Source organism: Marmota monax, unplaced genomic scaffold (genome assembly GCF_021218885.2).
Source record: "Marmota monax isolate L192 unplaced genomic scaffold, Marmota_monax_Labrador192_F-V1.1 WCK01_AAM20220418_F8-fsc00002, whole genome shotgun sequence".
Taxonomy (NCBI): Eukaryota; Metazoa; Chordata; class Mammalia; order Rodentia; family Sciuridae; genus Marmota; species Marmota monax.
The window spans coordinates 26890468-26906922 of NW_026693571.1; the positions used below are offsets into that span (position 1 = coordinate 26890468).

Here is a 16455-nt window from a genome sequence, read left to right on the forward strand (position 1 = left end):
ATCTTATCTCCCTTATGTATTGTGTCACATGTATGACTTTCTTTTATTAGCCTTAATATATCTCTTAATTAATATTTCTAGACTTGAAGAGATTTGAGGTTAAGGGACTATATCTTGTACATCATTTATCATCATATTATACATATATATTATATATGTATAATATTTGGTTTATATATAAAAAATATACTTGTGTGTATATATATACATGTGTGTATGTGTGTGTGTGTGTGTGTGTGTGTGTGTGTGTGTATATATATATTTGTAAGAGGAAATGAATTTAGGGATATTCAACCACTGAGTCACATCCCCAGCCCTTTTTATTTTTTTATTTTGAGACAGAGTATTGCTAAGTTGCTTATGTCTTCTCTAAATTTATTTTCTTTTCTTATTTTATATTTTTTAGTTGTTGATGGACCTTTATGTTATTTATGTATATGTGGTGCTGAGAATTGAACCCAGTGCCTCACACATGCCAGGCAAATACTCTACTGCGAGCCTCAGCCCGTCTTCGCTAAATTTCTGAGGCTGGCTTTGAACTTGTGATCCTCCTATCCTGAGCCACTGAGATTGCAGGCATGTGCTGCTGCATCCAGCCATTCTTGCCATCATATATTGTGAATAATGAGTATTTTATTGGAACTTATACTGCTAATTTCTCTTTTTTTTGATTCATCAGGTAAGTTGATATTGGCAATAATATTGCATATTTTCTAACAAAATATATACCATTTCTGAATTAGACTGTAGAAAAATAACATTTTCTGTTTTATTGTTTTTATTGTGATTTGGAGGTTTTATTGATTAATAATATTGCAAAAATGCTTATTGTGAAGTCATTTGTTAGTGCAAACCAATTTTGAGTCTACATTTGCATGCTAAGATTTGATAACCCTTTATAAACTAATATGTGGCATTTTTTTTGGAAGCCAGACAACATGCTACTAGTTATTTCCATGTATTGTCATAATTAAAACTATTGTGATGGATATGTGTCATTTTTAAGATCTCCTTTTTCTACATCTTTTTTCATGTGCTGTTTCTTATACAGGGGTTGGAATTGACTAATAAAAGCAGTCTAGAGTTTCACAAGTGTAGAATTGACCCTTCTCTGAGACTGAGCCAAGGGAAATTACAAAGAAAGGGTCAGAGTTTTAAATATAGGTCTCATTTTGTTTCTGTTATGAGAAGCTTGTGATTGAAATGATAAAAGATGTTTTCTTGGGCTGGGGATGTGGCTCAAGCGGTAGTGTGCTCGCTTGGCATGCGTGCGGCCCGGGTTTGATCCTCAGCACCACGTACAAACAAAAAGATGTTGTGTCTACCGAAAACTAAAAAATAAATATTAAAATTCTCTCTCTCTCTCTCTCTCTCTCTCTCTCTATCTATCTATCTATCTCTCTCTATCTCTCTCTCATCTCTCTCTCTCTCTTTAAAAAAAAAAAAAGATGTTTTCTTACCAGCATCACAAAAGTCACTAGAAGCATATTCATCTCAAGGTACCAATCCTGAAAATATTTCTCACTCTCATTATCGTAGAACTACACAGCACTAGCTCACTGTTTCTACTTTTAAGTCTTAAGTTGAGAACAATTTAAACACTATACTTGTAGCATTTACTTCTTTCCTGCCTCAGTAGGATGTAGTGTATCAACTGATACTGAAGTCTTCAACTGTATTCCTCAGCAGGTAAGAGGAAGGAAATAGAATAGGATCCCTGTGCTAGTGTGAGAAAGACAGAACTCTGAGGCCCTTTGGAGATTGGAGATGGGAATGAACTTGATGGAAATGGCAAAAGCAGTAGATTTTGTTTATAACAATCTTTACCAAACAAGTTTTTTAAAAATACAAAATGAGCCATTAGGTGAAAATATAAAACCCAGAGGTAACATTTATTGAGATAACATATGACATACACTTATTGGCATACTTAAAATAACAAAAATAAAATGCTTCAAACACTCTAGCACACAATAGATGCTTAGTAAATATTTGGTGTTGATATATGTATGCACTGGTCATTATAGATTTTATGCATATCATCTCATTTGATATTCACAGTAACACTCTGGAAGAGATCTTCTTATCACCATTTTCCCATGGAGATATTCACATTGCTGAAGATATCATAGGTACCATTTGCTATTATGTCACTCTGCTACCAAATGCCATGCTTTTACAAGCTTATTTCCTCCTGGGCTTCCTAACAACAAATAGTGTATAGAACTGCTGGTGGAAAGACTAAGATTCAAAGTACTTAGATTGTGTAACCACAACTTCAGTTCCTCTGCAGCATGACAGAGTGATAAATCATCCCCCGAAAACATCTTCACAATGCACACATGCACACTTACACAGGAATACATGCACCCATCCACCCACTGCTCATAACCATAGAGACAGTCATAGCATCTTCAATACAGAATATTCTTTATGTTTGTTCTTCCTCCCTCCGATACACAAATCATGAATTCTTATTTAATAAACACCAAAGGAAGTTATATATGAGCCAAAAGTATAGAAAGGAGACAATGTTAAAAAAAAGTAAATATGGTACTGTGTATTGATTTATTGAGAGTATAATAACATAATCCATAAATAATGGTGCTTTAAAAGTAATTAAAATAACACAAACATTTAATTCCTAATTAAAGAAAAAGGCACTATTAAACAAAGAATTTTTATTTATTATAATGAGCAAATCTTTTATTTCTCTTTCAATTCTCTATAGATAAAGGCAGAGTTACAAATAAATAAGCATCATGACTAAGTGTAACATCTGCTTCATGGACTTAATGGATCATTGTGTTTTATTGTGATAATAAAAATGAATGTGATCAGGGGCTTGGGAGGAATTACTATTTCCAGAGTAAATCTAAGAAAGATAAGGTCTGTAACCCAGGTAAGAAAACTTCATTTGTTATCAAAAGGAGTGAAATAAGGAACTCAAATGATAATATTTCAAACCGCTCCAAACAACTGTCGTATTTTTGCTACATATTTAGGGGAAATATGAACATTTTTTTCTGAGAGTTTTGTTTTGTTTTTATTTTGTTAGAACACACTCTAATACAAAGGTTTAAGCCACTTAGAAAATGCTATGCATTAAATTCAGAATAAACTAGTTTTACTTATAACAAAAACGTTGATTCACTAATGTTTCCAGATTTAATTACCATATAGTTAAATATATGTATAAATGTCTGATTTTTGCTCTTTTAAACACACACACACACACACACACACACACGCACACCCCTCCTTAACCTCCTGGAGATTTTGTTTGCTTTTGCCAAAAATAGTGAAAACCTCTAAGTAATAGATATCTCAGATACTTATTCATAAGATATTTACAATGTATTTTGAAAGAATTAATTTCTGAAACTTAATTTTAGCATGTTTAAGCAGCACAACTTGATTTTTTTTTCCAAGAAGTTTGACAAATACTATTACATATAGTCCACAGTATGGCCTATGAAGCCAGACTGTCCATCTCTGTTCTTTGACTGATAAGATACAGGTTATAGCAGTAACTTCCTTATAAGGTTATTTCTTTTCTTTTCTTTTCTTTTTTATTATGTGTTTTAATTAGTTATAAGTGACAGTAGAATACACTTATATACTTTGATGTTTCATACATAGATGGGATATAATTTCTCATTTCCCTGAGTATGCATATTATAGAATCACATTGGTCATACAGTCACATACATACATACAGTAATAATGTATGTTTCATTCTACTATTTTTCTTATCCTCACATCCTCTGCCTTCCCCTCCTTTCACTTCCCTCTACCTAATCTAAGGAAACGTTATTTTTTTTGCATTACAATTCTTAATACACATAAATGCCACACTTCTTGATTTTCTATTATATAAAGTATGTTGATACCCAATTCAAGTCTTCATACATGCACTTTGTAGAATGATGTCCATCACATTCCACCATTCTTGATAATCCCCTGCCCCCTCCCTTTCCCTCCCACCCCTCTTCCCTATCTAGAATTTATCTATTCCTCCCATGCTCTGTCTCCTAATCCCACTATGAGTCAACCTCCCCATATCAGAGAAAACATTTGGCATTTGCTTTCTTGGGGACTGGCTGACTTTGCTTAGCATTATCTTCTCCAATGCCATCCATTTACCTGAAAATGCCATGGTTTTGTTCTTTTTTAATGCTGAGTAAAATTCCATTGTGTATATATGCCAGGTTTCTTTTTATTCATTCATCCATTGAAGGACATCTAGGTTGGCTCCACAGTTTAGCTATTGTGAATTGTGCTGCTTTGAGTATAGTCTGAGGAGAGGAATAGCTGGGTCAAATGGCGGTTCCATACCCAGTTTTCCAAGGAATCTCCATACTGCTCATCATGTGGGATTAGGTTCCAACTTCCTTAATAAGACTCTTATAGTGCAAGAATTAAAACCAAGAATCAATAAATGGGATGGAATCAAACTAAAAAGTTTCTTTTCAGCAAAAGACACAATCTTCGAGGTAAACAGAGAACCTACATCCTGGGAGCAAATTTTTACCCCTCACACATCAGATAGAGCACTAGTCTCTAGTGTATATGAAGATCTCAAAAAGCTAAACACCAAAAAAACAAATAACCCAATCAACAAATGGGCCAAGGACCTGAACAAACACTTCTCAGAAGAGGATATACAATCAATCAATCAATATATGAAAAAAATGCTCATCATCTCTAGCAATCAGAGAAATGCAAACCAAAACCACTCTAAGATATCATCTCACTCAGAATGGCAGCTATTATGCATATAAACAACAATAAGTATTGGCGAGGATGTGGGGGAAAAGGTATACTCATACATTACTGGTGAGACTGCAAATTGGTGCAGCCAATTTGGATAGCAGTATGGAGATAGGGTTATTTTTTAATATCAAATAATGCATGTAAAACTGATAGAATGGTAACAAATACAGAGTAAGTAGCAAATAAATATTAGCTATTGTTATTCCATGTCAGAGAAAGATGAAAAATAAATATTTAAAAGTATTTCATTACAATGACCTTCTAAGGATACCCTTAGCCCATCATCTTTCTTGATAGTGTGGTAATAAGATTCCCTTTTTACCTCCAATCTGTTGAGGTATGGGTAGAGATTTTCAGAGAAAACTTTTTCTGGTTACCAAAACAAAATGGCAATCACACCCATGTGACAAAGCTTTAAAATGACAGCATTTACAGGGCAGAGTAATTGCAACCCTTTTTGAAATTAATTCCTGCAGTTGTGGGGCATTGTTTCCTCAGTACTTCCTGTCTGGGATAGATGCTAAGCAAGATATTCCACCTTGAAGTCTGGAACCCTCTTGACTGAGTTTTCCTTCCAGATCTTTGAGGACATCTTGAACTAACTATGCTTGGTGTTTGTTCTCAGTAGCATGGAGATCCCTATAACCCAAAGATTCAGGCTACTACATACACTTGACTACTATATATTATTCCTGTTCCAGTTTTCTTAACACCTTTTAATCTCTTAAACAAAGAAAACACATTCTTTCCTTGATTTTTAAGATTTTTCTGGATTGCATAGCCACAGGTCTTGAGGGTATTGCCTCATTCTCTTCTGAGTGCCATAAATCCTTTCACACATAAGCTTGTTTTGTCTGAGCATTTTCTCCCAGCCACATATTATAGTACATGTCCCTTTTTAATTTGTATTGTTTTGGGGGTACCAGGGATTGAACTCAAGGGCACTCAACTACTAAGCCATATCCCTAGCCCTATTTTGTATTTTATTTAGAGACAGGGTCTCGCTGAGTTACATAGTGCCTTGCTTTTGCTGAGGCTGGCTTTGTACTCAGGATCCTCCTGCCTCAGCCTCCTGAGCTGCTGGGATTGCAGGCATGAACCATGGCATCTGGCCACTTCCCATTATTTTTTAAAGCAAATACCTGGGCTTTGGCTTGCTTATATTTTGCTCTTTCTTAAGAGTATCTCAGCATTCCCTAGATTACCCTAAAATACAAAAGCTGACTCCCTATCTCATATTTGGCCAAAGCCTATATCTCCTCACAGCTTCATCCCCTAGTGGCTGGTTTAAAGACTTGCTTCCAATTATCAATTCACTTGAAAAAAAAATGAAATCGCTGGCTGATTCTAAGCCCAACACAGAAGCAAACCTTCCTCAGCTTAGCCTGTTTTCACAACCAAGGAATTGATCTTTAGAAATCCAATCCATGCAATAATCAACTTTATTTAAACAAATTCAAGTGTACATTGAAACATACATAATAATGTTTTTATCAATAGAAGATGATCCATCCTTAGACATGAAAAGTAAAAATAGTTTATTCTCAGATTTCCCATTGTGTGTTAGTATTTGCAACCAGGTCTATATGCAAGTAACGGGAAAAAAAGCTGGCAATTGTTGCTGTGCAGTTATGTCTTATTAGGTGAGTCAGCTAATTACATGGCTCTGCCATTAATGTGGCAGCCACTGAGCTGCTTACCAAGGAGAATTAGAATCTAAGATGGAACTACCTCTCTGCTATGTAATGAAAAGTTCTTCTTAAAAATATTAAAAATGATTCTAAAAAATGATTCTAAAAAATGATTCCTAATTTATGTATCAATACTTACAAATAGCTTTCATAAATAACCCTCATATATGTTGAATGCATAGGCTTACTTTCTCCTCATCCCAAACTTAAAAGGAACAAGGTAAGCTAGTTTTCATTTCACTGGTTCGATTTATCTTTCTCTTGCTCTGAGAAGATTACCAATACTAAAGAAATAGCTAGAAGGGCAAAAAGGCAAGAAAATGAGTAATGTGGTAACATTATTCAAAGTATAGCGTTAGTGGCTTCCAAATACATTCTGTTTCTATGTAGGACTAGTTCTTTCAAAGCATCATTTAATTAAAATCTGCATTCTTAATCTGAAAAGGCTCCCTGACAGTGTAAACTGTGGACAATGTGTTTACTATATAACTTACAGTGCTTACCACTTTGACTCTTCCCAAGTGACCCAAATGGTTGATGACATAGTAATGTGTCATTTACTGAGACACAATCTGAATAGGTACATACCATAGCAGAGGTAGGGTAAGTCACTTTGCCTATAAGGTGGTCTCCTAGTTAACTCAGAAGTCACATTTTGACTAAAAGTTATGGCTAGGTATTGCTTGTTGTGGCTTAAGTAATGTCTGATGAATATCATATGCTGTCATTTCACTTTTTAATTAGGAGATTCAATATAGTCTTGGGAGATAGCACCAGAGGTAATCAGTGGCATGCTATAAATTAACATAAATTGCAGTGTAAAAGCAGCGATTCGAAAGGTGCATCTCTTGCTTTGAATGCTTAAAGTGTACATGACAGGTAATTGAAGAAGCCCTACCATTATAAATAAGACCATGTTGTTTCACAGTGTCTTTTGAAAACCCTGACTCTTTGCTAGCTTTTCATAGACTTCAAAATGGAAGACATCTTTTACCTTAATGTAGTCACAATGACAGTACATTGCTGTACTCTTAAACTAAATGACACCGCAGAGTTGACAAATGGTTGCTGATATTGGGCAGTGTTTTCCAAGGAGTGTACTTAACAAGACATTTACAAGACCCTAGAAACTTGTATGTTTAACAAGCACTCCACACTATTCTATGCTTTGCTTGAGACTGTGGTTTGGGGAAGCCATTTTTATTTTCCTTATGTGCCAGACTAAATATGTAATAAAATTAAATTATGTCATGGAATCAAAAATGTTTAAAAACTACAGAAAGTATTAATAGACATATAAATACAATAAAATTTAAAACTTGAAATGAAATATTATCTATTCATAAAGATAAGTATCCTAAACAAAATCTGCTCAATGAGAAATATTTAATGGTAGAAATATAAATTGAGTTAATTAAATTTGGTGTGCCTCTTGAATCATAGTTTGGTCAAGAAAAGAGACTGCACAGTTGATTTTCTCAGATATTTTGGTCACAGAAACAGAAAGTTGATTAACACAGTAAAGTTCTTAAGTTGAAACTTGGTGATGCTCACTTGTGTCTACTTTAATATATAAATTACAAATAAGTTGTTTTCCTTGCAATTTACTTGTTGAAGTAGTTGTGTTACTTGCCGTGTACACTTTTCTACATTCTAAAATTTGCTGATTGCATCCAATGATGTGAATCATTTCTTTAGCCCCTTCTCAGTGATAAATGGTAATCAAATTCAAAATTTTGGCAAGAATACCTTCTAGATGGTCATGTATAATTTCTTCAAGGAACACACAATACATGACTAACTCTCCATGTCATATTAGCACCCATTGGGTGACCTCTACCCAAATCCATTGGGAAAAAGTGATATTCAATTCCTTCACTCCTGCCTTAGCCAAATAGGAAGGGGCTGGGGTACTGATATATCCTTTAAGGGGATGCCCCCAATGTCTTAACTTTCTTCTACAAGGCTCTACTTCTTCAACTCTCCACTCCCTCCCAATTGCATCACAGGCAAGGGACCAAGCTTTAATACAAGTAACTTGGGGGGACATTTCATATCTAACCTATAGCATCTTTATTCCCTAAATGATAGAGTACAGCACTGTTTATATGGTATGCACATTGTATTAGGTATCATAAAGACTTTAGAGATGATTTTAAACACACTAGAGTATTTATATAGGTTGTGTGCAAATACTACTTCATTTTATATAAAGGACTTGATTGAGCAGGTATTGAGGGACAACTGTATTTATTTATTAAGTGGGTTAAGGATTGTAATTGTGAGCTTGATGTTTCTTATCACTTATTTGATCCCTCTTTCATACTCATTTCTTCTATAGTCTCTGAAGCCCTTTCCCCAAATTAGGACAGTTTTATAACTCTTTAAACTTTTAAACTTTTGATTAGGAAAATTTTTCAAGATGTAAAATGCAGTAATTACCTAAATAAAACACACGAGAGTTCAATTTTGATCCCCCATATTTTGTTTTTAAGTTGTTGATGTACCTTTAATTTTACTTACTTATTTACATGTGGTGCTGAGAATTGAACCTGGTGCCTCCCACACGCGAGGCAAGCACTCCTCCGATAAGCTACAATTCCAGTCCCTTATCCTCTGTATTTAGTTCATGATAAGTTAGACATATTTTATTTTATAGCCTCTATAAATAGAGAGTATAAACCAAAATGGATTAGGAAATGTGTGTTAAGATGTACATATTTTGTAATTTTAAAAATAAGCAATCATTCTGTACTTGTAACTTGAGTGAAGCAATATTTTAAATGAACAAGAATGGATTAAAGTTGATCCCAGAACATGATCAATCTAGTCAAAGAATCCACCAAGCAACATCTAGTATCACCTGAGTGTACATTGAAGGTACACAAGACACCCCCAAATACACATGCACACCCAGATCTAGTAACTTTCACCAGCCCTAGTTGAAGGGCAGCAACTCAATTGTAATAATTAGTAATAAGCAGACCAGGTTGACCATATTGACTAGTCCAGTCTGTGTCAAAACTTTCTAATAAATTACATTAGAAAATTAGTTTTCTACTTGTTAGTTTAAAAATACAGGGACTAGGGATGTGGCTTAGTGTCTGCTTGGCGTGTATGAAGCCCTGGGTTTGATCCTTAGCTCTGAAAACAAAAACCCATGAGAACCAAAATTTTGCCTTATTTTTCACCTACCTATCACTAATAGTTATCTATATATCAAAGAAGAGGTTAATGTTGTCACATGCAAAGAAAGTATTGCTGTCCATTTTATTTCTAAATCTAGTTGATGCTTAGAGAAGCATAAAAACACTTGCCCAAATTCACAAAAGATCAGTAATAGAGAGAAGCTAAAAGTCTTGTGATACTACAGTCTTTGTGCCCAACTACCACATAACAGAACTTGTATTCTTGTACCAAGACATGAAACACTATGAAAACAATATCTATTCCATATTTAGAAGTGAGGTAGTTTAGAAACAGTTTTCATTGTATCTAATTTATAAATAACTTGCACTTTTGGGTGTGTAAAAAGGAAGGGAGTCAAGGTAGGATGATATATAAACTTCTCTGCTCACCTACCTGTGATGCTTAGTATAATGTTTTCTTACTGTGAGACACTTCCTTATCCTCCTGCCTACCTGTCAGTTATGTTCATGATAAGGCAGGGGAAGATATTATTTACATCAAACATATTGTTGAAATTAAGCTGAGGGGCCATTGGATCTCTAAGCACATTTATGTCCTCGTTGCCTCTCTGCTCTTTGAATTTTTGATTAATCTTTTCATTTAGAAGCAAAAGGTATTTAATGAAGAATACTAATAAAGCCATGACCATTTCAGGCCAAATTTGATCTAATATTTCTATGAAGAGATAACTTTGAAAATTAATCTAATCGTGCATTTTATTTTCTTCTTTCAAAAATATGTAGTCCAAATCTTCACATTTCAGACAATAATTTGTTTGCCATCCCTTTACAATAAGTTGTAAGACAAGTATGTTATTTGTATGTTTATGTTATAAGTAGTAGTATAAGAAAAATTCAGGAAAAAATAGGATCATACATATCTGTCTAACAGAATACTTGCAATATTTTGTTGTATTTTCTTGCAATCATTTTACTCTTGCATCTGAATTCTACATAGATTTTATCTACAATATATACAATCCTTTATATCCTGCTACAGATTATGCCACACATTCTCCTCTCATGTCATAATACATGTCTTCCTAGTAACTTATTGAGAAGTTGAATGATAATTGTATTGACTCCACATCTCCCAATTATCAGTTAGTTTTTTAATGTTGGCATTTATCTAGTGCTAAAAATCTTTGAACTATAATTTTGGACTTTTGTGAGTTACTTGGGCAAAAACTTTGTGTACTTTTAGGATTTATAACCCATGTTGCCATATTGTTTTCCCAAGAATGTTTTGTAATTAGAAGGCCAGCAATAATGTAAAGGAGTGCCAAAAATTTGTACAGCATCCTTGCCATCATACAAAATATATATAGAGATTTTGAAAAAGTTATTTATATATAATGTAATATATAATAATTTTATATATTTTTGAATTTATATTATATATATTTTGAAAAAATTATTGTATACATTTTATATAAAATATGATTTTTTTCAAAATGTGCTTCACAAATGAAAAATTGTACCTCATAACATTCTGTTTTGTGTTTCTCACTTTAAATATTAGAGTGAAGAAGGATCCCCACAGGAAGGAATTCTGGAAGATATGCCAGTGGAACCTGACAATGAGGCTTATGAAATGCCTTCTGAGGTAAAGAGTTATATGCAAAACACTCCAAAATTAAAGTTTAGAAATTTAAGTTGAGTCTTCCTAATAGGAAGTACCAAAAATCTGTCACTGTCAGATTTCTTTTATGTTAGAATGGGTGTAAGTCCATCAGGAGAAGATTTTTTTTTTTTCTTTTTTGAGGAGGTGAGGTTGATCTGGTGGGAAGGGGTAGGAGATACAATAGGTTAAAATGAGGCAAGAACATTGCAGCACAGGGATATATCAGAAGCAAAGGCATGTAGGTCTGTGCATATGGACAGGTCTGAGGAACAGTAATTGTGATTCAAGTTTAGGAAACAGAGACAATAGCAGCAAATTAAGATTACAGATGTGGATAGCTTGGTGCATGCATGTAATCCTAGCAGCCTGGGAGGTTAAGTCAGGAGGAAAGGCGAGGGGCTGGGGATGTGGCTTAGTAGTTAAGCAACCCTGGGTTCAATACCCAGTGCCAAAAATAAATAAATAAATGAAATATTGCAGAGATGGTTTAAAGACAAATTGTAGAACATCAGGACAACCATGTAGTTTGTTTGTACTTTATTCAGAAAGCAACTGGAGATTTTAAAGATATGTTTATTTTTAAGCAGACGCCTAATCTTATTAGAGTTGGCTTTTAAAAGCACTTATATGAGTCTTTTAGTTAAACACATTAATATTTTTATTGTGGATACTACCTAAATATTTTATTGATGAATTTGGCTTTAGAATAAAAATAATCATTGAAGCCACAGGTGAAGATGAAATTTGCAGTTGAGAGAATGAAAGGAAAGAAAATATATCTATTCTTTAAATATCGTAAACTTCTTTTAAGAATTAGAGAATTTAGTCCTGAATTTAGCCTTTAAGAGGTTTCATAAGCCATTTAATTGGCTTTCAAATTTGTAATTGAGAAAATTGAGAGTTCCACCAATATGTTCTATAGGATTAGGTCACATGGATATTAAATGGCACATCTGGAAATAGAACCAGAGACCTTAATTCCAACAATTACCATAATTGACTTTCATATCTGACAAGTAAGACAAATTATTAAAATTAAGATTATATCTGTTTGTAGTAGTATAATAAGTAGTAGTATAAGTTTGTAGTAGTATAAGTAGTATATTCATAAGTATAAATTTTACTCAAAATGGTGAGCCATGCCCTAATTTGCTCTAAATCCTTGATTACTGATTGCTTGCTGTCTGTTTGATTTTCCTCATTAGGAAGGCTATCAAGACTATGAACCTGAAGCCTAAGAAATATCCTTGTTCCCAGTTTCTTGAGATCTGCTGACAGATATTCCATCCTGTACAAGTGCTCAGTCCCAATGTGCCCAGTCATGACATTTCTCACAGTTTTTACAGTGTGCTTTGAAGTCTTCCATCAGCAGTGATTAAAGTATCTGTACCTGCCCCCAACTAGCATTTCGGTGCTTCCCTCTCACTGAAGTGAGTATATAATAGCAGGGTCCTTGTGTGCTGTGGACATTGTGGCTTCAAATCTAAAATGTTAAAGCAAATTAAAAACACCTAAGTGACTACCACTTATTTCTAAATCTTCACTATTTTTTTGTTGCTGTTGTTGAGAAGTTGTGATTTACTATCATATAAGATTTTTAGGTGTCTTTAATGATTCTGTCCAAGAATAATGATGTATCGTGAAATTTGTTAATATATACAATATATAAAATATGTGAGCATGAAACTATGCACCTATAAATATTAACTATGAAATTTTACTGTTTGTGATGTGTTTTATTAATTTGTGTTTGTATATAAATTGGTGAAAATGAAAATAAAATGTTATCTCATTACAAAAATATTTTATCTTATCCCATCTCACTTTAACAATAAAATCATGCTTATAACCAATATGAAATGAGAGCTGACATAATGAACTTACATTTAAAGTTCTCAACAGCCACTTGAAGAAGGAGGCATTTGAGAAGACTTAGAAGAGATGAAATAGTAAACCCACACTCAGAATTCCCTGAAACAACACTACCTCATGGGTGTTTTGATGTACATTGGTGCCTTAGGTGGCTGTACTGAAAAAGTGGATTTCCCCGGAAAACAATGTGATTACATTTGTTTACATCCCCTATAGATATTCATTAAGATGTTACTGCAAAAGCTCAGAGAACCTGCTTACTTAATCCGTGGTGCATGCATATAATCTTAGCAGCCCAGGAGGCTAAGTCAGGACAACAACCAGTAACAACCACCACCGATAGCTTAAAAAAAAAAATCTAAAATCCCCACTCCCCACCCCAGGAAATGCTTTCAAAATCATCTATAGCCTAGGATGTTGGCACGCGTGAGGCTGTGGGTTCAGTACCCCCAATGAAAATCGAAAATAAAAACCCCTGGATTTTATCTGCTATTAGGAAAAGCCAAGCCCCTAGACTGGTAAAAATCTCATAAATTTCTTTAAATTGGGCTAAATATGTGAATTCTGTGAGATTTCCTAAGGAAAAGTTTTTCTTTTTTTTTTTTTAATTTTTTATTGTTGGTTGTTCAAAACATTACATAGTTCTTGATATATCATATTTCACACGTTGATTCAAGTGGGTTATGAACTCCCATTTTTACCCCGTATACAAATTGCAGAATCACATCAGTTACACATCCATTGATTTACATATTGCCATACTAGTGTCTGTTGTATTCTGCTGCCTTTCCTATCCTCTACTATCCCCCCTCCCCTCCTCTCCCGTCTTCTCTCTCTACCCCCTCTACTGTCATTCATTTCTCCCCCTTGTATTATTTTCCCCTTTCCCCTCACTTCCTCTTGTATGAAATTTTGTATAACCCTGAGGGTCTCGTTCCATTTCCATGCAATTTCCCTTCTCTCTCCCTTTCCCGCCCACCTCTCATCCCAGTTTAATGTTAATCTTGTTCTCATGCTCTTCGTCCCTACTCTGTTCTTAGTTACACTCCTTATATCAAAGAAGACATTTGGCATTTGTCTTTTAGGGATTGGCTGGCTTCACTTAGCATAATCTGCTCTAATGCCATCCATTTCCCTGCAAATTCTATGATTTTGTCATTTTTTAATGCAGAGTAATACTCCATTGTGTATAAATGCCACATTTTTTTTATCCATTCATCTATTGAAGGGCATCTAGGTTGGTTCCACAGTCTTGCTATTGTGAATTGTGCTGCTATGAAGATCGATGTAGCAGTGTCCCTGTAGCATGCTCTTTTTAGGTCTTTAGGGAATAGACCTAGAAGGGGAATAGCTGGGTCAAATGGTGGCTCCATTCCCAGCTTTCCAAGAAATCTCCATACTGCTTTCCAAATTGGCTGCACCAATTTGCAGTCCCACGAGCAATGTACAAGTGTACCCTTTTCCCCACATCCTTGCCAGCACGTGTTGTTTGACTTCATAATGGCTGTCAATCTTACTGGAGTGAGATGGTATCTTAGGGTGGTTTTGATTTGCATTTCTCTGACTGCTAGAGATGGTGAGCATTTTTTCATGTACTTGTTGATTGATTGTATGTCCCCCTCTGAGAAGTGTCTGTTCAGGTCCTTGGCCCATTTGTTGATTGGGTTATTTGTTCTCTTATTGTCTATTTTTCTGAGTTCTTTGTATACTCTAGATATTAGGGCTCTATCTGAAGTGTGAGGAGTAAATATTTGTTCCCAGGATGTAGGCTCCCTATTTACCTCTCTTATTGTTTCTTTTGCTGAGAAAAAACTTTTTAGTTTGAGTAAGTCCCATTTGTTGATTCTAGTTATTAACTTTTGTGCTATGGGTGTCCTATTGAGGAATTTGGAGCCCGACCCCACAGTATGTAGATCATAGCCAACTTTTTCTTCTATCAGACGCTGTGTCTCTGATTTGATATCAAGCTCCTTGATCCATTTTGAATTAACTTTTGTGCATGGCGAGAGAAAGGGATTCAGTTTCATTTTGTTGCATATGGATTTCCAGTTTTCCCAGCACCATTTGTTGAAGATGCTATCCTTCCTCCATTGCATGCTTTTAGCCCCTTTATCAAATATAAGATAGTTGTAGTTTTGTGGATTGGTTTCTGTGTCCTCTATTCTGTACCATTGGTCCACCCGTCTGTTTTGGTACCAGTACCATGCTGTTTTTGTTACTATTGCTCTGTAGTATAGTTTGAAGTCTGGTATCGCTATACCGCCTGATTCACATTTCCTGCTTAGCATTGTTTTTGCTATTCTGGGTCTTTTATTTTTCCATATGAATTTCATGATTGCTTTCTCTATTTCTACAAGAAATGCCATTGGGATTTTGATTGGGATTGCATCAAACCTATAGAGAACTTTTGGTAATATCGCCATTTTGATGATGTTAGTTCTGCCTATCCATGAACAGGGTATATATTTCCATCTTCTAAGATCTTCTTCTATTTCTCTCTTTAAGGTTCTGTAGTTTTCATTGTATAAGCCTTTCACCACTTTTGTTAGGTTGATTCCCAAGTATTTTATTTTTTTTGAGGATATTGTGAATGGAGTGGTTGTCCTCATTTCCATTTCAGAGGATTTGTCGCTGATATACAGGAATGCCTTTGATTTATGCGTGTTGATTTTATATCCTGCCACTTTGCTGAATTCATTTATTAGCTCTAATAGTTTCTTTGTAGACCCTTTTGGGTCTTCTAGGTATAGAATGATGTCTTCTGCAAATAGTGATAATTTAAGTTCTTCTTTTCCTATTTTTATGCCTTTAATTTCTTTCGTCTGTCTAATTGCTCTGGCCAGCGTTTCGAGAACTATGTTGAACAGAAGTGGTGAAAGAGGGCATCCCTGTCTTGTTCCAGATTTTAGAGGGAATGCCTTCAATTTTTCTCCATTCAGAATGATGCTAGCCTGAGGCTTAGCATAGATTGCTTTTACAATATTGAGGTATGTTCCTGTTATCCCTAGTTTTTCTAGAGTTTTGAACATAAAGGGATGCTGTACTTTGTCGAATGCTTTTTCCGCATCTATCGAGATGATCATATGGTTCTTATTTTTAAGTCTATTGATGTGGTGAATAACATTTATTGATTTCCGTATATTGAACCAGCCTTGCATCCCAGGGATGAATCCTACTTGATCATGGTGCACAATTTTTTTGATATGTTTTTGTATCCGATTCGCCAGAATTTTATTGAGGATTTTTGCATCTAGGTTCATTAGAGATATTGGTCTGTAGTTTTCTTTCTTTGAAGTGTCTTTGT

General features: G+C 34.7%; 1 protein-coding gene across 4 annotated transcripts in view; it reads left to right on the forward strand.

Moving 5' to 3' along the window:
* The window catches only part of Snca (synuclein alpha), a 96176-nt gene extending 83177 nt beyond the window's left edge, over nucleotides 1-12999 (forward strand). For all 4 annotated transcript variants that reach the window (XM_058583854.1, XM_046459016.2, XM_046459013.2 and 1 more), the window contains exons 5-6: nucleotides 11178-11261; nucleotides 12485-12999. In XM_058583854.1, the coding sequence (XP_058439837.1) occupies nucleotides 11178-11261; nucleotides 12485-12517 (117 nt within the window). In that variant the 3' untranslated portion in view covers nucleotides 12518-12999. The remainder of the gene's footprint in view (nucleotides 1-11177; nucleotides 11262-12484) is intronic.
* Nucleotides 13000-16455: the final 3456 nt, after the last annotated feature.